General features: G+C 41.0%; 1 protein-coding gene across 1 annotated transcript; it reads right to left on the reverse strand.

Annotated features, from left to right (window-relative positions):
- Positions 1–25,691, reverse strand: RNF20 (ring finger protein 20). The gene is made up of 20 exons (XM_015826718.2): positions 25,675–25,691; positions 23,847–24,015; positions 23,175–23,342; positions 22,941–23,088; positions 22,627–22,809; positions 20,721–20,839; positions 17,790–17,936; positions 16,791–16,868; positions 16,547–16,666; positions 12,702–12,881; positions 11,955–12,090; positions 11,151–11,272; positions 9,590–9,981; positions 8,797–8,914; positions 7,935–8,084; positions 6,525–6,737; positions 4,865–4,990; positions 2,160–2,300; positions 1,552–1,653; positions 1–1,274 (listed from the first exon to the last, which is right to left on the reverse strand). Exons 2-20 carry the CDS (start codon positions 23,973–23,975, stop codon positions 1,098–1,100), a joined length of 2,949 nt encoding a protein of 982 aa, XP_015682204.1. The 5' UTR covers positions 23,976–24,015; positions 25,675–25,691; the 3' UTR covers positions 1–1,097.
- Positions 25,692–27,145: the final 1,454 nt, after the last annotated feature.

Consider the following 27,145-nt stretch of genomic DNA (forward strand, 5'->3'; position numbering starts at 1 on the left):
CAAGAAATAACCATGGCAATTTATTGAAGACAATGCCCTTTGAAAAATGGCTATGAAAATCTCATTCTCATAGCAAAAGAAGAGACAAGTAGCATCCAATAAAGCCTGGGCTGCTGTTTGACAATTCTATGGAGGTGGCTTCCCTGAAAAAGCTGTCTCTAAAACCTTGTGGTGGTCCAGAATGTCTTCCTTCACTGCAGAGAAAACTTTCAAAGTGAAACTTGTGCATTTATTTGAATGCGATTCAGTTCCCATTTGTGAATAGACGGGCTGCAAGAAAGCAAGGGCCAAATGCTGCCGATGGGTACCATTTGTGCTTACCGACAGTTTAGAAATTCTCCAGGCAATGTGTCAAAAAAAAAAAAGTGGCCTTTTCTCAAAACAGCATTATGATGTAAATAGGATCCAAAATTATGGATGAGACCAAGTTAGGTGTTTCTGCATTATCGGAACAGATTGCATTATGATGAAGAAATGAAATATAGTGAAGGTCACCATTTTCTCAATGCCTCAACTTCCAAGATGCACTTTGTTGGCCATTTTCAGAAAACATGAGTTAAAGTTCAGTTTTAAATAGAATTGGTGCATCGCTGTCTTCCTTCTTCGGAAGTAGGAATGCCTTCTGTAGAGCACAGCATTCCTCACACACAAGCAGACATTAAACTGGGAAATGAGATGACTACAAAGAAGAGTTTCCTCTTTTATCCAAAATAGAGGAACGGTTAGCTTAAAAATCATGAGAAAGCCAACTGAGCTATCCCAAGTGAATTTTCCAGTTTAAATGTTGCTGCCTGGTTTAGTTCCAAGCCAAATGATGTCAACACTGATGAATCAGGGGCCAATTGACTATCTGGGCCCCACAAAAAGTGTATTTAACAAGTGAGAACTGGCTTGAAAATTGGCAGTACTTGAAAAAAAAAAAAAGGTCAGGAGAAAAACAAAAGAACACATACACAAAAAGAATAAACCAAGATGTTCCTTTACAAAGGAGTCAAAACAGGTGAATGGCTGGCAATGAGGAGCAGCATCCAGCCTGCTGTGGAATGGCAGGTAAGGGAGTGGAGAGCGGAGATCCTCTGGGCCATACATATCCAGAATCAACCAATGTAGATCCGATGGAAGTCATTGGCTCCAAATGCAGCATTGCACTTGGGGCATTTGCGCTGCCGAGTGTCGTAGCGAGTCTTCACACACTCAAAACAGAAGACATGAAAGCATTTGGTGAGCACAGCATCCTTCTTGCGCATGTTGCAGCAGGGGCAGGTCAAGCGAGCCTTTGAGAAAGACAGAGCAGAGTTTAGGAGCAGATGTCAACAGACAATCCTCCCCTTTTAGCCTATGAGGGGAGAAAATGTTTATTCTTCGTCCTGGAAAGGCCAGAGGGCTCTTTCCTTCCATAAAAGAAAATTTAAGAAGTTTGCTTACAGAATATATTTCCCAAATATGCCAGCCCCAACTCTACACTAGTGGCAATTCTTATCTTTCTCCAAACCTACACAGATAGGCCCAAACCCATCACATCCAAGAATCTTTAGACCCCCAATTATCTACCTTATAGTCTTTGATCTCCTCCATGAGGATCTCATCACAGTTGGGAATCATGTCTGGTTTCTTGGTTGTCTCCAGTTTTCTTCGTAGCCGTGAAATATCCTCCTATAGGAAAAATATTAGCCAGGTAGGCCTGTTATTCTCTTGCCTTTCAGATGGCAAAGAAGAATGTCGGGTTCCCATTATAATGAAAATGAATCTGACAAAAAGTTCATCAACACCTAAATTTTGGCTTTTACTGCCTTGCAGAGTTTCACATAGATTAGAAAAATTCATGGATCTCTTCTAAGCTATTAAGAAAATGAGAGAGCTGTTGTTCTTCCATTATTAGAGCCTTGTAGAACTCTATTGGAACTCAAATAATGAATTAAAACTGATATGTGAACTGTAGGCGTTCCAGCTTAGGTATTCAGTGCCAGTACTGACTACTAACGAATGCAACAGTGGAAACAACTTAAAGTGAGCCATATAACAGTGACCAAGCTATCAAATTAGAGAAGCCAAAACACTGTCAGAAAACAAAAGGCCGCCATATTATCTGAATTAATGAAACTGGAAATAAAGGCAGACTGTGAGATAGCTAGCCAAGCAAAAGACTGCATGCCAGTTACCTGGGCTCGTTTGAAGTTGAACATGTCTTTTTCCTTTGTTACACTATTTTCCACAATCTCATCCTGGAAGTCATGCAATTTCTTCTGCGCCAGCTCCAATTGGGCCCGAAGGTCATCAGCTAGCTGAGCAGCATCCATAGCCTAAAAAACAAAACTGTTAACGTTTCCCCATTCCACTTATTGAAATTTACGCAACGGATGGCAGCACTCCAAAGGTTAAATCAGAAGCTTCATCTTATTGCTTGGGGAATGTATGTAAAATTTATTTCTGAAGAAAGAGAGAAAGAAGGGAAGGGGGGAGGATGGGTAGTGAGTATTGTAGGGTAAACAACAGGGCCTCCTTGGCCTAGGACAAAACATCTATTTGGAAGCCCAGTAGCCTTCTATTCTGCTTGAAGATTAGATTTACATGTGCAGCAACATCAAAAGAAAATGTACCAGTTCTGACTGCAAAAACAAGTTGATTTGTTTCTCAAATTTAACTCTGCAGAACATGTGGGTGAGTCTGTTTCTTTGGTTTGAGGGTCCCCAGTCCTTTCTACCACTTTATTCTGCAGATAAATATGGAAATATTGCTGAAACTCCGGGAAGGGGGTGGAGGGGAATGGAATAGGATTAAATGGAATATGTTAGGAAAGTTAAGAGAGAGGGGAACCAGGAGAATGATGGGGGAGAAGAATGAGCCCCAAATATATACAAATGCATTCTGGGTCCCATCTCCCTACCCTATACCAAAAGCCAGTCAGGCAACCTTTACGAAAAGCTCTGGAAAGAAGACAACCTGCCGTTTACCTTGTTTTCATCTCGGTGCAAATGCCTTTGCCCAGTTTCCTGGGCTTTTAAAAAAACCTGCACAATGCTTTGCTCCTCCTTTAATTATTACGATGACTTCTGCTTCTTCCTTCCGACAAATTGTATTTATACTTTGGTGTTTTATTGTTTTCTTTAAATTTGAAACTGATTTTTTTTTAAGGTTTTTAAAAGCTGCCTTGGCATTCTAATTAAGGAGAGAGGGTAGAATGAGGAAATAAATTCCCCTAAGGTTTACCATACAGAAATGAAACCCTGACAGGGGAAATATTCCCCCATCCCCAGTGATCTATAGACCCTACATCATTCCTACCTTCCGGTGTTCTCTGCAGGCCTCAGAGATTCTACACTCCCCTGCTTTTGAAAATTCAGTGCTGGATGATTTAGACTGAAGGCCAGGAGAAAAGAAAATTAAAAGTAACTTCAGAAAAAGGTTTCCTTCTCCCCCCCCCAAAAAAAAATCTGCACCATTTAAATAGGACTGTTTAGCACTTTTGTCTCAGCGACTGCTATCTTTGCCAGAAGTGTTAATGTGTTGTCCAGAAATGGCCAGAGAGAAGAGATCCAGAATTCTTGGTCTAGGGTTCACTCATATCCTCAACTAGTTGCTGATCTACAAATTAGGGCATCCATAGATGTCCAGTCAATGGGACCTGCATTTCATTATTATCTAAGAATCGAAGACGCAGAACTTTGGTTGACACAAACTTATAATTTGCATTCATATTCTTTTCTGCATGTGTATTAACAACCAGTGCTAATGTAGTAACCAAAATAGCAAACCCTCAAAACATTATTGTTAACCTCCCTTATGATATTCAACCCCTTCAACTCATTCTGCTTTTCATATATCCTCACAATCTCTTTTTGCTGGAAACCTTCAAACATTCTAATTATTTACCTCAAACAACTCGATTAATATATTTTTTTTGAAGTTTTTTTCATTTTTTCCCACACACTTGCTTCTTTTTGTCCATGAAATCACTTTAAAGCACTGCTTTTTTCTCCTAATTACAGAATCATTTGTGATTTCTCAGCATTTCCTTAGGAAGGAAATTTATCTGATCTAGCTATCTCTCCCTATGGAGAGACACATTCGACAGGACTCACACAATTGGAATAGCTGTTTTTCATTTGGGTGGACCAACCTAAGTCTCTCAGGCTTTCAATAAAATTTCCTCGGCCTTCTAGGGAACCTATTTGTTTGTAAAATAGAGACATTTGCAGCTGTCAGTCCATCCCACTCACTCATATATTTCATAAATATATACATAGCTTGATGATCAATGTTCAGTGACCATTCAAAGTTGCAACAGTGTTGAACAAATAATAGTCATGACCAATTACAGTCATCACAGCACACACCCAGAGTCACATGATCAACAGGCACTTGCCAGTCCACTCACATTTACAACTTCAGCCTGCACTTCAATTCCCATCTGCATTCCCTACCCCAGGTTTTTGCCACCCTGCATCTGAATGTAAATCACAAGACCCTGGAGATGCTGCAACATTCCAGCTGATCGGCGCTTCTTCTGGGCTCAGCAGAAGCATCAGGATCAGTGCTGCTTTCCAGCTGATTGGTGCTTCTTTAGGGCTCAGAAGCACCAGGATCAGCGCCGAGCTCCAGCTGGAGCCTGGTGCTGATCCTGGCGCTTCCACTGAGTCCTGACAGCCCCGAAGAAGCGCCGATCAGCTGGAAAGCGGCACTGATCCTGGCGCTTCCGCTCAGGCTTGTGCAGTGCTGCCACCGGTTCATCTCATTCCCCTCCCCCGCTACCACTTTTCTAGGATGGTCGCGTAAGTGCCAATGTACCACAGGTGGTACCCGTACCACTGGTTGAAAAGCCCTGACCTAGAACTAATGTAGCTCACTATCACATATAGCCACTCACTTTCCGCTTGTTCATCTCCAGGGCCTGGCTTCGCAGGCCCAGCTCCTTTTCTCCAGTGCCAATGTTGCTTTGTAACAGATGCTCTTTCTCCTCCAGCTTGCGGACAACTTGCAGTTGGGCATCCACCTTCAAGAGGCAAAAACAAGGAAGAGGAAAGCATTCCATTTAGGATTCTGTATTTGCTCAACTTTAGGATTGGAACCCTTAAGTCAACTGTACTGTTCTGCTTGTTTTATAATGGGGATTAGGCGTTTTTGCCCATTATAGAATGAGAAACGACCATATTTTCCCGTGTATAAGACGCTATTTTTTCCTGCAAACACCCTGCTCAAAAATCAGGTGCGTCTTATACAAGTGCAGCGGCTTATACACGGAAAAATAATGGTAACCTCCGCAGCCCAGGGCATGCCTGTGTGGGTTGCCATGCCGCCTGATGCAGGTGTCAAGCCCCTGTGGGCTTGGCACTAATGGGAGGCGGGAGGGGGCAAGATCTTTGGCCGGCCGAACTTCCGGATTTGCCAGCTCAGCTGTTTGGCGCTCTGCCCAACAGCTGATCGGCGTGGAAAAACTTGCATGCCAGAGCGTCTTATACAAGGGTGCATCTTATAGACGGGAAAATACAGTATGTACAACCAATGGAAATCTTCCCTTTAATGGATCCTGAAATGTCAAGCAGTCGTAGCGCACATACTTCTAAGCAGGGCTACAAATTAAAAGATGCTCCAGAAATCAACATCTACATTTAACACCATGTTCTGCATCCCAATGATGTCAAAACATATGCTTAACATATTTATTTCAGATTTAGTCTACCACATACATTGTGACAAAACAATAGGCCAACTATGGAAATTATGTCTCCAAAACACAAGATCTTTTTCAAATAGCTAATTTAAATTTTCCTGTCCATGGCCCAAATCATATAACTCAATATTCTTTATGTTATTAAGAAAGCATTGCCCCCAAATTCCCCTGATATGACTTCAACGTTTGGACTTATCAAACTGTTGCCCCCAAATCCACCCTATATCCTGCTTCCCTGTAAATAATAAAGTTTTTTTCTTATTCTCCATAGCATTCCTCTGCAAAGACCATGCCTGGACCAAAAATCTATTATTGCTTCAAAATAGGTACAGGTCATTTTCTTATGAATTGAACACACACGCACGCCCACACACTCCTTTAAAAAATGGCTTCTGGGGCATATAAGGGGCAAGTCATTAATACAGGGATATCGCTGGATGAGCAGGGTTGAAACCTGTAGCCCTTTTTCGAGTGACTACTCAGAATAGTTGCATTCAGGGTATTGGAGGCTTAATCCATCTATTTGGGGAGCTGTTTTGTTTTCTGTAAAACAAAAAACAGTGTCACTAAAAATCAAACATTTGTCACAAAATATTGGCAGCTTGACATGGGGGGGGTGTCTCAAAATGGGACTGCAGTTACTCGTACTTACAGGTTGTCCACCCCTATGTAAAAAGATACCTGATTACTGCCAAAGTGCTCAAAAAGAAAATTGTGGTAAAGTGGTATGCAAAACCCAGTCTTAAGATACAGTCTCTCACTGATGACAACAGTTGCATTTTCAACTTATGGGTTGGTCAAAGAGGTCATACTTTGGGGATCCTATTTCACTCCTCTCCTCATTTCCCCCACTTGCCTGTGTCTTCAGGGTAAGAACTTGGTCTGCCAGCTCCTCCTTTTCCTCTTTTAAAAGCTTATGGATCTGGTTAGATTTGATGCGTTCCGACATGAGCTTGAAGTTGGCGTCATCTTTTTCCCTCAGCTGCTGCATCAGGCGGATGTTTTGCTCTTGCATGTCTTCAAAGGCCTGGCCTGTAACGTCCATTTCAGATAACAGGGCTTCTTCCTCCTGCAATTTGAGCGGGAGACGGTTTCCACCTTTCCTGGATACTGTGATACAAGTAAGTGAATGTGTGGGCACTTGACAGGAGGGGATATACTGTAAATGATGACTTTTTGAGTGATATCATCATGCAAGCAAATACAGGTAGTGCTTATTTAATAACCACAATTGGGACCGGAAACTCGGTCACTAAGCAAAGTGGTCGCTGGGTGAAACCGCAACCGTGCTTACAATCTTACTTCAGCTCTCCTTTGCTTTACAGACCTGCGAAGGTTGTAAATGCAAGGACTGGCTGCCAAGTTAACGTTTTCATCACCTTCGCAAGCGGAAAGAGTTGTTGCGTGAGGCGGTCACTAAAAGAGGACTATGTTTATATTGCAATCTATGTATTTACTTCAGACATCAGGACTCAAATATGTAACAGCAGCATTTGCATGATGGCATCATCATAAGGATTTCATCATTGTGGCATCATCTGTTTGTGATGAAAAAAATAAACTATTGGGAGCTTCTAGATTTTCTTTTTAGTTATTGGCATATAATTTAAACCAAAGTATTAATTAACTTAAACTGTCTAATGTAGTATATCCTGGATTCTACCTTTCTGATACATATAATTTACCACAAATATGCATTTCCCTAGCTAAGCAGATGACTCCATTTGGACATGGATAGTTCGTGGGGATGGGTAGTAAGAAGTCAGAAAAAATATCGACATTTTACAATCCAATCACCTCTTATCTCAGTGGTTCTCAACCTTTTTAATGCCACGACCCCAACTGGTCGTAAGTCGAGGACTAAACCAGTCGTAAGTTGAGGACTAAACCGGTCGTAAGTCGAGGACTACCCAACCGGTCGTAAGTCGAGGACTTTCCCTGCCCGGGAGCGCCGCGCATGTGTGGTTACGCCCCCTGCGCCGGCCGAGGCATAGCTGGCAAGCGGCAGAGACGGAGCAGGCCGACCACCAGCTGGCCCAGCCCAAGGGAGGTAAGGCACCCGCCGGAAAAGGGGAAAAAAAATGGCAGACAGCCTTGCTTGGCAACCCCCATGAAATGGTCGATCGACCCCAAATGGGGTCCCGACCCACAGGTTGAGAACCACTGTCTTATCTAGTCATTAAGAGTAAATCAAAGATTTAGCATCCTTGAGGAATAACATCACCTGCTCTGCTTGCCTCTCAACCATCTCATTACCACCTCTTACCTGTTTTGCCATGGCTAGTTTCTTCTGCAAGTATTCTATCTGTTCTTCCACAGCCCGGATTTTTCGGAGAGCGTCCTCATCAGCCATCTTTTTGCTCTCTTTCTTCTCCTTATCCTCCAATTCCTTCAGTCTTTGTCTTAGCTCTTCCAACTATACAAACAGAATTGTCCAGGAGAAAAGTTTTTTTTTTAAAGGTGGGGGGGACAGAAAATGAATATGCAAACAATGGAGGAGGAGGAGAGCTCAAAGATCCTAAGGTTTGTTCATGATTACTTGGAGGATGTAAAAAGAAGCTTTGATAGACTTGCTAATTAGCGCTAGACAGAATGCCATCTTACAAAATTTCATAAAAAAAGAGGACTCAACCCACTGAACTGTAGCACTTGGAGAGAGAGGAAGAGAAACCATATCACTGGTTTAAATGAAAAAAAAACAACCAGAATTTATTCCACTCCAGTTTGTGACACAAAAAGATAATGACTTGTGGCATGTTCTTTTATATTCATTATAAGATCAGTATGTCACTAAAGTCCAATTCCCAAATATTCTTGTTTTCCTGTTCTCTTTGGTTCTTGTTTTTTCTTTGTTCCATGTCTTTTTAGACTGCAAGGAAAAAGCAAGGATTCTTTTTTTTTTTAATGGATTTGTAAGCCAAACTGGGTACATTTCCAACTAGCAAGCAGAATCTGAATGCTTGAAATACAGACTATTAAAGGATAGACAGTAGACATTCAATGGAGATCACTTCTAAATTGACTCCCAAGTTTCCAGATTGCTTTATGACGCTTTAAAAAAAAAATCAGAGTCCAATGTGGGAGAGATTAGAACAGAAAGTACTTTGGATCACATCAAACACGATTACCTCAGCTTTCGCCTTCTTTTCAGCAGCCATCAGTTGAACTTTGTCTCTCTGCTCTTTGGGAGCAGAGCGGTACATATCTAACAATAACTTCATTTCTTTCTGGCTCTCTTGTGCCTTCCTGAGAACATTGGAAAATAAAACAGAATTTGTAAGGGTAAAATAGTGTAGCCGTCTAGTTGCAAACAACAATCTACCTCACACTTTCCATTAAGTTAGGGCTTATTGTCCCCAGGAGTAATGTTGGGGACAAAAAAGAAAAAAAGGCTATTTGTTTTGTTCTACAAGTGTGATGGAACAAATCAATAAATGATCTCGACCCTAGACAGTCACAACTGGAGGCTGCAACTTGCTAAGTGAAAATTCCAAAAAGCTACATGCCTCATAGGAGAAAACCTGAAAAAATACTGGCTGTGAAATGTGATAGTATTTGTTTATCACCATCCCTTTGCAAATGGCCTAGAAATTACAACTTATATGGCTGAAAGGCTATTGATTGGTCCTGAATGCTGGGAGAATCTCACACAGATGCTTCATCACTTCATTGGCGCAGGCAGCCTAAAGCAATCCCAGGTGACTTCCACAAATCCAGGGATCTCCTTTGTAAATTGATAATATCTGTAAAGTTTAACCCACTGTTAAAATTAAAACACTTTTCAAGATCTGGGACCCAACTTCTAATCCCTGTTTCTTTTCTTGACACAGAAACGTCACACAAGGACCACAACATAAAAAATTATCTTCAGCTATTACAGTACAGTTCCCTAAGGAAAAAAAAAATTCAGATCCAACTTACTTAAGATCTGATTTCAATTGCTTGACCAATTCAGCTTCTCTCTTCCTTCCATCATCATGTTTCCCTTTGTCCTTTTCTTTGGTAGATTCTCTCTCCTTCTCCGATTCCTTTTGCTTCTGCTTTTCCCTTTCCCTTTCTTTCTCTTTTTCCCTTTCCCTTTCTTTCTCTTTTTCCTTTTCTTTCTCCCGTTCCCGCTCCTTTTCTCGTCTTTCTCTCTCCCGTTCTTCTTCATCTCGCTTTGCTTTAGTTTCCAAGGCATCCTCAGAGGGTCCCTTGGAAGTTGCAGCATGAGAAGGATCCTCAGCTTCTTGTTTGATCTCTGGTGGTTCCTCCTTGGTGTCTTCAGTACTGGATTGGGAATGCAGGACAGAACTGCCACTGCGAGAACGAGTCTGGAGTAGAAGAACAATATATTAGGGATACTTTTGATATGGGTCTTCAAAAAACACCTCTTGTTCTTTACCTTCATTTTACAGTGCTAGCCAAAACACACCAAAGCAGTTTCAAACGTGGGGTAGGGTGGGACACTTTTCTGTTCACCCAAATGTGAAAAGACAGAGATCATTGTATATTATCCTTCACGCCCTGTGTAGTTGGTACATGCAAATATTCTGTTCTAAAGATCGAATCTTATTGATAGCAGCAAGAATGCTCCGTGCACAAAAATAGAAAGATACTTTAATTCCCACAATAGATGGCTGGCTGGAAAAAGGGATGCAATTAGCACTGAGATGGCTAAACTGACTGACCTAAACAAAGAGTACAGCTAACTTTGGAAACCGCTTCTCGGCTTTGTGCCCGAGGTGGAAAAAAGTGACACTTTGACTTTGGATTTTGCTGATTAGATAGATCTGTTGTTATAGAAATGACTAGTAGCTATTATTATTATATAAAAGTAAAAAGCTGTGGCTGTATATTATTATTTTAATCTACTGTGCTAAAAAGGGTAGGAAGACAATGCTATTCTTTCCTTTTCCCCTTTTTTCCTACACTTGTCTTTCCTTCTCCCTCCCCTACTTTCCCGCTATTTTCATATATATTTTTTGTATTTTATATTTTAATAAACTAATAAACAATTTGGAACTTGAGGATGGAATATTATGGGAATTCTGAGATACTATAATACATTCTGGAGGTGGGCCAGCAATCTTGAGAAATACAATTTTCTGAAACAGGCTGTGTTTTGTGGTATTCTGATCACTACCACACCATTACTGGAACATTCAGATTCACGTGTTCTGGAACAGAAAGAGAACCTCCCAAATGATCTATCTCCAGATTGCAGTGTTTTCTGTACACACTTTGCCTTTTTTTTTTTCAACATTTCATTTACTGTACTTTTCTGTAAAAATAGCCAGAATGGATCATTTAAAGAAACTAAAACTATTTGGGCAGTGGTTTAAGAAACATTTCTAATAGGAGTATTTATAAAATGATAAATATAAAGCACTGTCTTGGAAAAAAAAAAGCACAGCTGGTCACGCAAACACTATCCCACATGTTCTTCAAACCTGAATTAATGCACACATCTTTTTGAGACAATCTTTACTGTCTCCCTTACCTTGCTCAAGTCAGACTGAGCCTCCCTCAGCTTCCTCTTATATCTCAGCACCTCCCCTTTTAGCTGGTGATTGTGATTTTGGAGACTGCTGATGAGGTGGCGCATCTCTCGATTGATGGGGCCTACAACACACACACATAACAGATGTGTTATATCAACTTCTCTTCAATTTTGCCATTAATAATCCTTCCTCAAACAGACTAATTCCTAGACTAATTGTAACCAATGGTGATTTATATTAGGGAGGACTAATACAAGCTTTCAAAACAAATGAAATGTCACCTCTCAATGACCAAGAGACCCTCTTGGGCCTCAGATCATTTCCAGTGCCAGCAATGCTGCACGCAAAGACAGTGTCAGGGTTTCATATTAATCACCAGAACTTTGCAGATGATCAAGTAGCAGCCATCCTTCAAAATGGTGCTTATAAAGGGCTTTGGTTCCTGTGATTCTAGCAATCCAATTACAAAAGGACCTATGGCGGAATAAAAAAATATTGCAAGAACACGCAGAAAGTGCCCTTAAAAAGCCCCATGCTAATAGATCAAAAATATTGTACTGTAGAAGCAGAATCCTCATGACTTACATCTACCATCCATCCACCTATCCATTAGATTTGTCTGCCATCATGCTTGGGGCTTGTTTAAAAGTTCATCTAAATTTTAAAACTAATGGCCCTTTAATGTTAAACTACAAAGAGCTATGTCACTGGTGAAGTTATGCAGTGTTAAAAAGATTATTTGTGCAGCTGGCTTTGCAAAATCAACAAAGTAGGATTTCTAGGAAAGACCTGGTATGAAGTACCTGCTTGTTCATTAGCTGCAAGAGTCTGTTCAAATTCAATCCGCAACATCTCATATTCCTTACGAACCTGGGCAAGAGTGTCTTCCAGCTGAATAACCTCTGTTCGTAATTTCTTGTGTAAGCTGACTTCATCCCGCTGGAAGACAAAATGATAGTTACTGCATCAATGCTGCCATGATGAAGAAAGGCTGTAGATACACTTTCTAGAACGGGGGTCTTCAAACTTGGCCCTTTTATGACTTGTGGACTTCAACTCCCAGAATTCCTCAGCCAGCGTGCCTGGCTGAGGAATTCTGAGAGTTGAAGTCCACAAGTCATAAAAGGGCCAAGTTTGAAGACCCCTGTTCTAGAACCATAATGGCTATTCCCGTAACAGTTTATTTGAAACTGCCTTTGACATCTAAATATGAGACCATCTATTTCTGTCTGCACTTTTTTTTTTATTCTAAACCTTTTCCGAGGGATTTGGCCAGAATAGTTACTTGCTTATTTATCTACTAATAGCTTTTGTCTTTGCAATCTCCACCTGATTATTCTGATGATGACACACAGGCTTTCAAGTTTGTGTTGCAAAAACATTTTCACCCTGAAATATTCCAGGCTAGCAAGAGCCACGTATCACATAGCTGGGATTAGTAGGAGTTACTGTCCAAAGCATTTGGAATGAGCAAAGCTGCAAAAGATATAACACTCGTTTTCTTATATTTTCAGGACAAAGTAGGAGACACAAAGGGAGAAAGCTATTACCTCAATCAGTTCCACCTGGCGCTGGTGAGTACTTCGGGTACCATGTAGCAGAGTGCGGGCTTCATCCAGCTGTGATTTTAACTGGAGGCTCTCATTATATAATACAGAGAACTGGGACTGCATGCAACGGTATTCTGGAGTTTCCTTCACTACCTCTTCCACTGCTCGCCTTAGATCCACCTGGTTGGGCCCAGGAAAGAGAACAGAAGTGATTCATTTATACTTGATAGAAATAAGGCCAACAAAAATGCAGTCCAAAAAACACACGAAGAAAGCAATCAGAAAGTTAGGCTTAGGTATTACGCCTTCGTTCATAACAACAAGGACAATCCTTGGAACCAAAGCTAGCTTTTCTACAAATTCTTTCCATGGTCGTTTAATAAAATAAAATAAAATTGATGTCAAGCTTTTACATAAAATCCCAAATGGCCATTAAAAAAGAGAACAACATTAAACTATGAAATCTGGCAATATAATCTGAAACTAGTCATAATTCGTAAGTTAAAGCTTATACATGTAGTAAACATTTATGCATTACTCTGATGAAATATAAACAACAGCTTGCATATTTTGTAGCAAACTTTATATGTGGCATAATAAAGAGGGTGCAACATGATTTCCAAACCATTTTATTAGAGTATCTTGAAGGCAAAATAAACAGAGAAGCTAAAAGAACAGCAGGACAACTTCTTGAATTGAAGTTCAGACACTTGTATTCAATTCATACCATTAGATATATCACTGAATATTTTGATGCAATGTATTAAAACTAGAAGTTTAGGGTACAATCAAAATTGTTTTTTTTAGTCTGGAGAGATTTATATTATTAATCTATTTGACAGAAACTAAGGAGAAACTTCCTGACAGTTAAAACAATTAACCAGTGGAACAACTTGCCTCCCAAAGCGGTGAACACTAGAGGTTTTTAAGAAGAGACTAGACAGCCATTTGTCTGAAATGGTATAGGGCAGGGGTAGGCAACCATGGCTCTTTTATGACTCGTGGACTTCAACTCCCAGAATTCCTGAGCCAGCCATGCTGGCTCAGGAATTCTGGGAGTTGAAGTCCACGAGTCATAAAAGAGCCAAGGTTGCCTACCCCTGGTATAGGGTTTCCTGCCTGAGCAGGGGGTTGGACTAGATAACCTCCAAGGTCCCTTCCAACTTTATGTTGTTATTATTGTTGTTGTTGTTGTTATTGTCATCATCATTATTATTACTATTGTTATTATTACTATTATTATTATATTGTTATTGTTATTAACATCTATACCATGGAAAATCCCAGAAAAAAAGCAAGCTATGTGTGTGCAAGAATTTATAACCTTGGTTCACATTTCTGTCTATATATCTATATCTATATCAGATTCTCAGTCTTGGCAACTTGAAAATGTGTGACTCCCAGAATTCCCCAGCCAGCATGTTTGCTGGAGAAGTCTGAAATTTAAAGTCCATATATCTTCAAGCTGCCAAGGCTGAGGAACACTAGTCAGTATTAAGGATGCATGCTTTAGATTTGTTTCTTCAACTGATCATTGCCTACAAACAAAATACACTGTAACCAATTATTTATCAATTTGATGGCATTGCTGAAACCCTGACACCTCAAGGACACACCAATATACTTACCCCAAGAGCAGCAAGTGTTCAACACTGCCATTCCCCCACCTGCAACATGGCTCTGAATGCTTGATTTTTACTGAGACCTGACTTTATTTTATAGCATATGAGTGATGTCACCTATTAAATGTTGCAATTATATCGTTGCAACAAGGCTAAAGTTTCAAGAAGTTTTCAACTGATCAACTTGATAATCAGTGTTATTCCTACTGTATGTTCCTTGCAATAAAATATGTATCACAACAGGTCCCCAATTTCAAGAGACATTTATTAAGTTCTCTAAGGCAATGGAATGATCTTAGTATCTTAGACTGTATTTTATTTTTCCAAGTAAAATCAAAACACACAACACATCTAGGATATCATATATACAACATTGCTCATGTATATTTTGGGCATCCTGTAAAAAGAACTATGCAGATGGACACTGTGAGAAGATGGACAGTTAAATCATGGCGGGGGAGTGTGTGTCAGAGACGAGATGGAAGAGTGCTTCAAACCTTAAATATCTGGTTTTCAGCTGTATGAAGAAAATATATATTAAATAATGTATGTAATAATCTTGTCATTAGCAATCTGTTTCTATTTTGGAATAAATATCAGAGTAATATTTAAGATAATAAAGACGAAGTATGTTGCTATTATTTCCAGCTTGCATTATTAGCCCAGAGGGGGGCAGCATTGCATCAAACCTGCAATCTAACTATACCAATTACAGTGAAGCTAACATACTAAAATCAATACAGCGTGTAGAAAACGTGGAGTTATACACTCTTGCAATACTTTTCTTTAAAGCATGTAATGTAGGTATTTTTACTGCTTATATATATATATATACTGTTTTATTCCTGGCTTGTGAGCCGCCCAGAATTTGGTTTTGAGAAGGGTAGCCGTACAAATGTTATTAATAAATAAATACATTCACTGTACTAATGCAACGACCTGCCCTTTATGTGAGTTGCTGTGGTTAGAAAGGGCCACTTTTGGCTCCAAGAGATATTCCCATCGCAGTGATCTACTGCAGGGCTTTTCAACCTTTTCACCTATTGTACCACTTTTAGGATATGGCAATATCCGAGTACCACCAGTCGCCTAGCAAGGTGTCAAAAACTTGATGACCCCCCCCCCAAAAAAAAGGAAAAAAGTGATAAAGTACAGGTAGTCCTTGACTTACAACAGTTCGCTTAGTGACTATTCGAAGTTATAATGGCACTGAAAAAAGTGCCCCCCAAGCCACAGCCGAGCAAGACACCTGCCTGTCCGCCTGCCCTGCAGCGCTCTTCCTCCTGTCTGAGGTTTTCATTGTTGTGAGCATTTCTATTGAGGATTGGCAGCGGGGGTGGAGGGGGGGGTGTTTGTTTTTTATTCCCCCCCCCCATCTGCTGGGTGGTTGCAGCAGGTTTTGGTCACTTCACATGACCCTGGGACACTGTGATCATTATAAATATGAATGAGTTGCCAAGCATCTGAATGTAAATCACAAGACCCTGGAGAGGCTGCAACATTCCAGCTGATTGGCGCTTCTTCTGGGCTCAGCAGAAGTGCCAGGATCAGCGCTGAACTCCAGCTGGAGCCTGGCGCTGATCCTGGCGCTTCCACTGAGCCCTGACAGCCCCGAAGAAGCGCCGATCAGCTGGAAAGCAGCACTGATCCTGGCGCTTCCGCTGAGTCCTGACAGCCTGCAGCTCCAGCCATCTCTCGCTCAGGCTTGTGCGGTGCTGCCACCGGTTCAGTTCATTCCCCTCCCCTGCTACTTTTCTAGGATGGTCACGTACCACCTGCCAGGTGCCAATGTACCACAGGTGGTACCCGTACCACTGGTTGAAAAGCCCTGATCTACTGAGCCAAAGCTGAAAGTCTCTTCCTGGAAAGAAAGCTGCTTTCAGTTCTTCTTGGATTGGTCTGTCTCATCCACTCATCCAGACTGACTACTATACTCTTATGAATAAGCAGCAGACTGTAAAGGTTTGGGGTTAGGACTCTGACCAAAAGCCAATGGTCTTCCTGACCTAAACTTCTGGTCGTGTCCTCCAAGTACTGCATAGATTTCATCTCAGAGTAAATTCCTTTGTCCATTCAGAAGACACGCTTGGAAAAACCACTGACTGCTAATTCTGACTATTAAATGGACTCCAAAATGAAAGCCTTTCTGGTGTGAGAGTGAACTACACTTACAAATTGAACTCAAGTTTCCAGACTTTTGGGAAGCACATGCCCCATTCCTACCTTTAGCTTGTCATTCTGAGTGGTTACCTCCTCAAGATCCTGGCGCAATTTTTCTAGTTCACTCAAACGGTTTTGGGCAAGCTCCTTGTTTTCCTCAAGTTCTGCATTCATCTCCTCAAACTGCACAATGGAAGAACACCAGGACCACACATTTATAACATCCTTTGCTTTATGCTCTCACTCTGTCCCCCTCCCCAGCGCCTTTATTTTTTTAAATAATCTGCAACTGAACCTTAAAAGTTACCTTTCGAGAGTTGATTGTGATTGTACCTCCGTAGAGACTGCTACCTGCTCCATATACCTTGTATCCTTTTGAGTTTACCTGAAAGGTTTACAATTTTTTTAAAAAACAAATATTTTACAGCTGTTATTAACAGGGCATTTATTAATGTTATTAACCGCTGCATTTATGAAGGTTAAAAAGCTTTTGGTTTGTTTTTCTGTGTATGCATTTTAACTTTTTAAAAGAAATGATCAATAACAATAATTTCTGCCCCTCATGGAGATGTGTCTAGATCAGGGTTGGCAACCTTGGCTCTTTTATGACTCATGGACTTCAACTCCCAGAATTCCTGAGCCAGCATAGCTGGCTCAGGAATTCTGGGAGTTGAAGTCCATGAGTCATAAAAGAGCCAAGGTTGCCTACCCCTGGATGATGCAAAGAAAAAAGAAAAAGAAGAGTGGATTACAGAAATATTTAGCTATGGTTCATGAAGAAAAAAACACTGACTTTATTCTGACTCAAAACAATTTCAAATGAGGTGTGAGAGCAAGCCAAATTCAAAAATGTTATTCAAACCTGAGTAACTGAACACCCTGCTTTTAGAAGAGTATTTATTTATTATAGTAATACAATTTTATTTCTTTCAGGGAAAGGCAGGAAGCTATTCAAAGCACTACCACAAGCTATTAGAAAACTTTTCATAAGTGAGCAGCCCTCATCATCTGTCCAAAAGGAGTTTCCATTCACTTTCAAGAACAATTTTCCAAGAGGAAATTTAAAGTAGGAAGCCTTTTTTTTCCTGAAAGGCAGTATATTCACATTTTACTTCCTCTAATTTCATCCGTTTGGTTTCCAGTTCTCATTTTTAAAAAAAACTGCTATACTTTACAATCACTGTGCAACTTCAGAGATCTTCACTGAAATGCAAGTAGGAAAGAAAATCCAAGCTGATCATCACATTTTCACACTTGCCAAGAAATATGATACGTTCCTATTGTTTAATCTGGGACTGCCACTTACTCTTTCTAGAACATCTGCCAGGTGCCTGTTCAACCGCTGTTCTCGTTTGCGAATTTTGTCCGTATCCCACTGCAAGTCGTCAATTGTAGTCTCCAGCACAGATACACGAGACTCTGCCGTCTCTACTTTTCCTTGTAATTTGGAAAACTGAGGCAAAGAAATTAAAAGGGACAGAAGTTAAAATGAGATTCCTATGTTTATTCTCAAAGTGACGACTCAAGTTTTGACAATCTTTGTGTTACACAAAAGTCTCGAATTTTACTCATGTACCTTCACCAAGGGTGCCACATGCTTGCAAACAAAGCCATTTTCAGGGGCTACTAATGAAACTTCCCTTCTTGCTCCTCCCTTCCACGGCACCAACAGCCTACCCCAGTGATGGCAAACCTTTTAGAGACCAAGTGCCCAAACTGCAACCCAAAACCCACTTATGCATCGTCAGGTGCCGGGTGGGTGTGGCCCATTGGGTGGACGTGGCTGCAGTGGTAACGGCAGACTGGGTGGGACTAAAAAGTTCAATCAATCAATTCCAACTTTGCAAGATTTTTTTTTCCCCTGCGAGAAGTTGAAATTGACTGATTGATTGAATCTTTTTTTTTTTGTACATGGTGGCAGAGGCCTAAAGGCGAAAAGGTTTTATAAAACCCAGCTGAAGGCCTAGGACTGGGGCGACGGCGCGCATGCCCACAGAGAGGGCTCTGAGTGCCGCCTCTGGCACCCGTGCCATAGGTTCGCCACCACTGGCCTATCCCATTCAGGATTTCACTCCAAATTCCACAACCCATACACTATATGCATCCTATGAATGACTTGTTTCTGTGCCACAGTGTTGAACACAACTCTAAAGACACCTTCACAGCATGAGCATCATTTCAGTTTTAAAATGCCACAGTTACAGAATGCTTTTTCTGAAGCAAATGTTCATGCTGACTAATAATTACGAGATTGTCCTAATACAACAGGAGAACAATGAATTAAACTACAGGCAGACTTAAAATGGAAGAGGCAAGTTTTTCATGTATTAATTTCTTGTTTAAGAAAGGTATGTCATGTTTCTCCCTTACAAAAGAAGGCACTGCTTTGACAGGCTCGCAATTTTTAAACTGAATATTAAAAAATACTTAAAGCACATTTATAGCTGAAAGCAAGACACAAAGAGAAAACTGAAACTAACCAAACTTAATCGTGAGTAGGATTAAACAGCACCAGACTAAAATGGTCATTAAAAGTGAGAAATGCTGACCCCAAGAATCAACCTCTTGAACATCAAGAAACAAAGAAGAAACCAGGGCAGTTCAGAGAACAAATGACATACAGTAAACACAGCACACTCCAGAGAGCAATATTGCATTTTGACTTTGCTTTCATTTCCAAAAGCTCCCCCCTATTGTCCATGCTGCAATATACAACGCAGGAAGTGAATGTGGCCAGAATCTCTTTTTCTTAGCTAGAGTAGTTATAGTCTCTGTCCTCCAAGAATAATGCATGGTACAGAACTACCTAGGCTCTGATCTTTTAGAAACAATGCAACCCTAACCACAATATATTGCACCTCAGTCCAAAACTAGTTTGATGGTTCACAATTAATTCACCTCCGTCCGTATATTACTGCATCCACATTCTCCATCTAGGACCCAAAAATTTCAAAAAAGCCTACCGCAACCATTGACATTGACAACATGGGGGAGATTATATTAAGTAGCTTTTGCCTTAAGAACTAATTGGGGAGCAACATGTGTGAAACCTTACCACCTAAGTGAGTAGCTGAGATTGCCAATTATTTGAGAATAAGTTGAGAAGGATATCAAGTGCCAAAGGTGAAACTATAACTTGGTAGGGATGAGAAGCCAGAATTTTATATCTCATGCTCCTAGCATAAACATTATGAGGAAAACTGATGCTGTTTTCCCAATAATATCTGAATACACAGAATATCTGAGTGCAGCCATCTGCACCCACTTTTAGTAACCTCCAAAAGCCTATTCTTACCCGCAATCAACGTAAGAAGCTCCAAGTAGCAGTGTATTTATTTAACTTGGTGCGTTGGTGAATTCTAAAGTCTCAAGAGTTTTAGAATAAAAATAAATTTAAAATTAAGGGCAAATATGTTATTTGCGCTTCTCATGGTAGCTAATGAATGAGAAAAGACCCACTACACCCATAGGATTCATAACAATGAACTGCACTCAGTATTGTTTCAGCTTTATTAGTGGTGTGATACAGACAAATGTATACTATTCACCTAATACAGTGGTTCTCAACCTGTGGGTCGGGACCCCATTTGGGGTCGATCGACCATTTCACAGGGGTCGCCAAGCAAGGCTGTCCGCCATTTTTTGTCCGCCATTTTTTTTGTCCGCCATTTTTTTTCCCCTTTTCCGGCGGGTGCCTTACCTCCCTTGAGCTGGGCCAGCTGGTGGTCGGCCTGCTCCGTCTCTGCCACTTGCCAGCTACGCCTCGGCCGGCGCAGGGGGCGGAACCACACATGTGCGGCGCTCCCGGGCAGGGAAAGTCCTCGACTTACTACCGGTTGGGTAGTCCTCGACTTACGACCGGTTTACTCCTCGACTTATGACCGGTTTAGTCCTCGACTTACGACCGGTTGGGGTCGCAGCATTAAAAAGGTTGAGAACCACTGACCTAATAAGTGGCTGGCACTATGAGAGCTTTGCTTCCTGTTTTTCCTGTTTTCTTCTTCACACTCTGCTTTTACGTTCCACAGCTTATACTTTCCCCCTTCACTGAACATCACCAAGCTATTCTTCTCCTAGAGACCTCAAATTTTACACTGTGTAGGTTACAAGGCCAATCAAATAATATATCAGTAAGATTCAGCAGCTTAATTAACATGCTTCTCCCTTAGGTCTTTTCCTTTGCCCCCCAAAATTCAGGTCACAATTTTCCATGGTTTCCTGGAACCTTTCCTTGTACCTCGTGAGACATAGAGCGATGTTTCTCCTGAAGCAAATCAGCCAATTCCTGCAGCCTTCTGTTCTCATTTGCTACAAAGGAATTCAGCTCCTGAACAGCCTCTTCCATTAGAGGTACATCTGAAGATGAGAAGAAGAAAAAAAGAACATTATCATATTGCAGCCATCAGGCCTCTAAATATTTTCTTTAAAAAATAAAGACACAATAATTGTTATATTTTTCATAGACACTCAATTATTTTTAATTTTTAAAGCACGTTTCTAGTCTTACGGATTTTAAGAACAGACTTCAGAATGATGGGAACAATTCTAAATAATCTTGCATAATTTTAGAGTATTGTTTCAAAAAAACTGGATAACTAAAAAAAAGTAAAACAAATAAAATGACAGCATTCTTCATAGTTTTTACTGTTGAAATTTGGAAGTAATTTCAACAATAAAATTTGGAAATAACCGTTTGTCCAAAAATAGATCTAATGAAGGAATGTATAGCAATAGCACTTAAAACTTATATACAGTTTTGTAATAGTTACAGCCCTCTCTAAGCGGCTTACAGAGTCAGCATATTGCCCCCAACAATCTGGGTTCTCATTTTACCGACCTCAGAAATATTGTAAGACTTAGTCAACCTTAAGCCGGTCAGGACTGAACTGCTGGCAGTCGGCAGAATTAGCTTGCAATACTGTGTTCTAACCATTGCGCCACCATGGCTCTCTAATGTATATTTTGATTTTGAGTGGCCATCTATACTACATCAGAAGATTTTAGGATTTCTCTTTCCTATAGCATTTTATTGCTTTTCCTTTTTGTTTATTTCTTTTCACTTTTACAGATATTTCTAAATATATTTATAATGGTATAAATATCATTGTAGCGAACTCTCCACTATTGCACAGAACTAAAGTACAATAAAGAAATCAAACATAATATAACTACAAATTATACAATACATAAATAACCATTGTAGATTCAAACCTCAAGCAGCAAAAGTCTGCCATGAGTAAGTTGAAATATTAATGTTTGGTACTATCTACATAAAGCAACCAAAATGAATGTTTTTCACTGATTTAATTAGGAGTTCAACTAAACCAGAAAACACAATATGTAATTCAGCAACAGAAAGATGGATCAAATTTAAAAAGCAACTGAACCAAATAGTACCACATGCATGATAGGAAGCTTACAAAGATGCCTTTTGATGAGCTACAGTGCAGACTGGATTATATAGCAGGTTAACCTGCAAGCAGTTTGGACCTAAGCATGTGAGAATAGACACAACAGATCCCCTAAACTCCACTGAAGATGTTACCTACCCTGGTAACAAAACGTTCGGAAATTAACCCACAAACTCGGAGAACGAACCTTCACCCTCATCCTACACCCAAGCTACAGATATTCGCCACTATTGCAAACAGACACATCGTTTAATTTGGAAGACAAGTGGCAAATCACCAGAGCCCGGTCTTTCAATTCCCAGTTCCAACAATATACTGCACTCAAGGATATCAAAACATCTTGTTGGATTGATAATCCTCAGACAATATGGGCAATAGCCAGGAGTAATGGGAGTTGGAAATCTAGTAATATGAGAAGAATCAAAAACGTTCCCTTGATTTAGTTTATCACATATGCAAATTCATTTTATCTGATAATTCCAGTTTACTACAAGGCACAATCTTCCCTATTCTGGCAACTCTCCTGATCTGAAGATGCAATTCCAGATAAATATCTATTTTTAGCATAATTTCAAAAGAACCAAGTACTATAAATCTTTATTTATTTGACAAATTGGCAGTAAAGTCAATGGACTAGCAACAGATTAGCCCATTTTTCCTGAAAAGTTCTCTAAACACAAATGTTTTGAAAATGTAATATAGTATATCCATAAGTTCTGGAAAATGCCATACCTCCACTGTTCAGCTTCTGGGACAGCACATCCACTCTCTCCTGAAGTTTATTATACATTGTCACAATCTGTGTGACTGCACGGCGGGAAGATTCAAAACGTTCCTGTAGTTGGGATTCCATTTCCTCACTAGTGCTACTAGCCAGTGTAGCCAGAAAGGAGAATGCAGGCTCAAATATTTCTCCTAAATTATAATAGTGCAAGAAAGTAATTATAACTAGATGCAATCTGGATCCAAAAGATAAAATTATTTCATACTACCATGAGATCATAAGCATCTGTAAAACATCCACCACCCTGTATCAAATACTTTACCTCGATCCCTCTCATCTTTGCGCTCTTGGTTGCTGTCTGAATCAGGCTCTGGTTCTGGTACCACCAATGCTTTTCGCTCTGACAGGAGATCCCCAAGGCCTTGATCCAAGTCATAGCGTTTTAAAATGATGCGAATGTTCTCATCAAACTGAAAAGAGGATATGTTTCATTTATAAGAAAGTTCGCCAAGCAAAATTAAAGGGATGGGACCATTAGGAGAAAAATGCATTAGACCTGACTCCAGTAGCGGTTGATGATCAGTAATGAAGCATCATCCGTGGCTTGACGCTTTTCCAGCTTCTCTATATGGTCTCGCAGCTCATCTTCAATAGCTTGCCGTTGGTCTAGCATCTCTGCCAGCTTTCGGTTCTTAGTCTGGAGTGTGCGAATGTCCAGTTCTTCCTGAAATAGAGCCAACATGGTATAGTGATTACAATGTTGATTTAGGTTTGGGAAGAACAACTATTCATTTCAATGTATGTCTGAAGTGGTAAGTCAGCAGTAGGCATCCTGATGGCTTCCACATTTTTTGGACCACAAGTATCCACAATCCTTTGCTACTGAATTCCAAAATATCTGGAAAACACTAGGCATCTATATATCAAAATCCGATTCATAACACTTCACACTACAGCAAAGGGGTTATCACACAATGTTTCTCAAATATCCTCCTTCTTATAAAAATTCATAAAGAAAATTAATATGAAAGGAAAAAGAAATAAGGACTCATAATTAATCATCCACATCCTATCCTAGGAACAAGTTTATCATTTCCATGAGAGTTAGACCCAAGTCCACCCAGCTTTGGGATAGAACTCATCCCAGTGGCTATGGGAGTCAAGGAGAGCACAATAATCAAAATATTGCATTCCACAGAAAGAGTAAAACCCAACACGAGATACAAACCGTTGAGGAAACGCCACCAAGCTTAATAGTCTCCACAGTGGTCTCTGAGTCCTCAACTCCTGCCTTTTTCTCCGGAGGAGCTGATGGGTTAGTCTCTGCAGCCCCTCGTTTGTTCCCAATCCCAGACATAGTTATAGAATGGAGATTCCCACTTCTCCAATTAGTTTTCCTGAAAGAAAGAGAAGGAACATTGTAAATGTATGAATTTTAATTTTGCTCATCGGTCTTATTAAGACATATTTCCAACAATCAGGAAAAAAACTAAACAAGACAGCAAATTATATTTGAAACAAAATGTATGCAAATCTCCACTCTTGTGTTATAATTTTTGCATCCGAGGCCACACTGGTTTTCAATAAAGAATAAAAACCCTTCTCCTTCCATCTTGAAATCCACAAAATGATCTCACAAATGCTTGTTCGTTTAATTTGCTATTTACTGCTATTTTGCCCATTTGAGATCTGCTGACAGTTCCCTGGGAATCAGAGCTGAAAACATTTAATTTTGATTTAATTATTTTGAAGCACACAGGGATTTGAACTGCATCTGGATGTGGAGTCCTTAATGCTCTCTCAGCTTGGTTGTTAGCTTGCAGATGTTTCATTGCTCTACTAGACCCCCACCAAAAATTGGCAAGGCAAGCTACTGTATATAAACAGAAAGCAAACTCCACACTTACTGACACTGATGTTACCTAGTTGGCTAATGAAACATCTGCAAGCAAACAACCAAGCTCAGGAGCACCAAGGACTCCACACAGTTCAATCCTGAGCTACAGATATTCTACAGGTAGTCCTCGACCTATGACAATTGAGCCCAAAATTTATGTTGCTAAGTGAGAAATTTGTTAAGTGAGTTTTGCCCCATTTTATGACTTTTCTTGTCACATTTGTTAACTGCAATCTCTGCAGTTGTTAAATTAGTAACACGATTGTTAAATGAATCTGGTTTCCCCATTGACTTTGCTTGTCAGAAGATGGAACACTGCAACTATCATAAATGTGAGTCAGTTGACAAGAATCCGAATATAAATCACATGACCGTGGGGACACTCAACGGTCATAAGTCAGAAAAATTGTCATTAAGCCGTTTTTTTCAGTGCTGTTGTAACTTCGAACAGTCACTAAATGAACTGTTGTAAGTTGAGGACTACCTGCATGGTCAGCTAGCTTTCAGTAAGTGGAACAGCAAAATTGCAAAGAGAGCAAGAAGGGACAGAGTTACCAAACGAAACATGTGACAGGCTATGGAATAAAAGCAGGGGTAGTCAACCTTGGCTCTTTTATGACTCGTGGACTTCAACTCCCAGAATTCCTGAGCCAGCTTAGCTGGCTCAGGAATTCTGGGAGTTGAAGTCCACGAGTCATAAAAGAGCCAAGGTTGACTATCCCTGGAATAAAGCATTATCCCACCCCTGGATCAAAACTTTGTTCCTTAAGCCTGTCATATTATGTTTCCTTTGGTAACCCTCGTCCCACTTTCTTGCTGTCTTTGTAACTTTGCCGTTCCGCTGATTGAAAACCAGATGAAAATAGAATATCTGGAGTTCAGGACTGAACTATGGAGTCCTTGGTGCTCTCCGAGCTTCGTTGTTTGCTGGATCAAAACGCCAACAAATCCACCACCAAGGAGGCGTGCGCCCTGGAAAGCAAGAAATAATAAAAAAAAAAAACACCAAGAACCGATAAAACAATCCTGGGGAGGGGGGGGGAGGACTCTCTTCTAAGCGTCTCTTGCAGCAACTGAGGACGGAGGCTGCTTGCTCAAAGGAAAGGCGGAAAAGAACTTTGCTCGTGCTCAGGGGACGTCTTGACGGAGAGACACCTACAGCGCCCAAAGCCATCCACAGTCGCCCACGGGACGCCGTTTAACGCTCGCTGGGTCTGCAGTCCGACGTCCGCGGTTCCTCCAGCCCCACGCACCCCTCCATCTCCCCCCGGCAGCCCCAGCCTTAGAAAGAGACCACTGGGCTTCCGACAGCACTGAATCCCGCCTCTTCAGTTCCCTCCCCCTCCCTGCGCGCCGTCCCAGGAGAGGAGGGCGACACCCCCCAAAAAAGGAAGGCCTCCCCCGACCGCCGATGCGGTCTCTGCCTGCGCATTCGCTCACCAGCCCCACAGAGCCTGCGGCCTACAACAATTGCCCCAGGAAACTGTTACGCAGAAGACAAACGCCAAGCAACCAATCCGGCCTCGCTTCTTTTTTTTCTTTTTTTTTTTTTTTCCCCCTCCTTAGAACGGCCTCTTTTTGCCCTGACTCAGAATGGCTGCCGCCCATAGCTCCGTAATCGTTAGAGTGGAGCGAAGGTGTTCAGATTCCGGGTTCAGTTTTCTCTTTGGTTTTCTTCCCTTTTTTCTTTCTTAAATTGATATGCCGCCTGTTTCTTTCTACCGAGCGGTTCTGAACGGCTCACAATAGCGTACTCCACCAAGTTGGAATTCCTTCTCAAAGAATGGAGCGCGAGGTTTCTGGGAATGACTATTCAAGGCCATCCCAACGGCTGCGGTAGGAATTATTTAGCTCAGTGTTTCTCAACCTTGACAATTTTAAGGCCTGTGGACTTCAACTCCCAGAATTCCACAGCCAGCATTGCTGGCTGTGGAATTCTGGGAGTTGAAGTCCACAGGCCTTAAAATTGTCAAGGTTGAGAAACACTGATTTAGCTCGCTGGCTTCTTGCTGCAGCCGAAAGTTACGCTTTCCGTGTGGATCTATTATTATTAATTTTTATTAAAGGCTTTTTAAAAAAAAAAGTCAACATACATGCTGTTTAAATTTAAAAAAAAGAAAGGCAAGGTCCTTGGCGAGCTCGGTTTGCCGACGGTGGCCAAGGCTCTGGAGCTGGTGACCATCCCCTTTCGCGGGTGCTTTTGAAACTACAACTCCCAGCATCCCTTTGGTGTCCGGAACTCCTTCAGAATTAAGTTCTCCACGGAACGCCCGCCAGGTGGCTTTGGTTCCACTTCCTTCTCGGCGGTTTGGTGATGGTGTCCATCGTGCTCTCTATGTCCAGGTAAGCGTAGCAAAGGTAGGAGGAGATCGCCCTGGGAAACCTTCCCAAAGCTGGAAACGGGGATCCTCAAAGGGCCGCAGACCAAAAAGGTGAAGCCAAAGATCCTTTTCAACGGTCTCTGATGTTGAACAGATATAATTTGATTGCTAGGTGCATGTATAGGATACGCCCATCCTTCCAAAGGTAGGTACCGGTAATAGCAATAGCACTTAGACTTATATACCGCTTCATAGTGCTTTACATGTTTCAGCTGCCCCAGCTTTTGGGGTTGTAGAGATTTCATTACC

The sequence above is a fragment of the Protobothrops mucrosquamatus genome, unplaced genomic scaffold (assembly GCF_001527695.2).
Source record: "Protobothrops mucrosquamatus isolate PMUCROS unplaced genomic scaffold, P.Mucros_1.0 scaffold3251, whole genome shotgun sequence".
Taxonomy (NCBI): Eukaryota; Metazoa; Chordata; class Lepidosauria; order Squamata; family Viperidae; genus Protobothrops; species Protobothrops mucrosquamatus.

What these genes read in the sequence shown, in the direction of transcription:
- RNF20 (XM_015826718.2), bottom strand. Translation starts at nt 23,975, where the DNA reads ATGTCTGGGATTGGGAACAAACGAGGGGCTGCAGAGACTAACCCATCA. An exon ending in CTCAGAATGACAAGCTAAAG is followed by an intron (nt 12,882 to 16,546) that starts GTAGGAATGGGG and finishes GGGCCCAACCAG; the next exon opens with GTGGATCTAAGGCGAGCAGT. An exon ending in TGGAGATGAACAAGCGGAAA is followed by an intron (nt 2,301 to 4,864) that starts GTGAGTGGCTAT and finishes TTTGTTTTTTAG; the next exon opens with GCTATGGATGCTGCTCAGCT.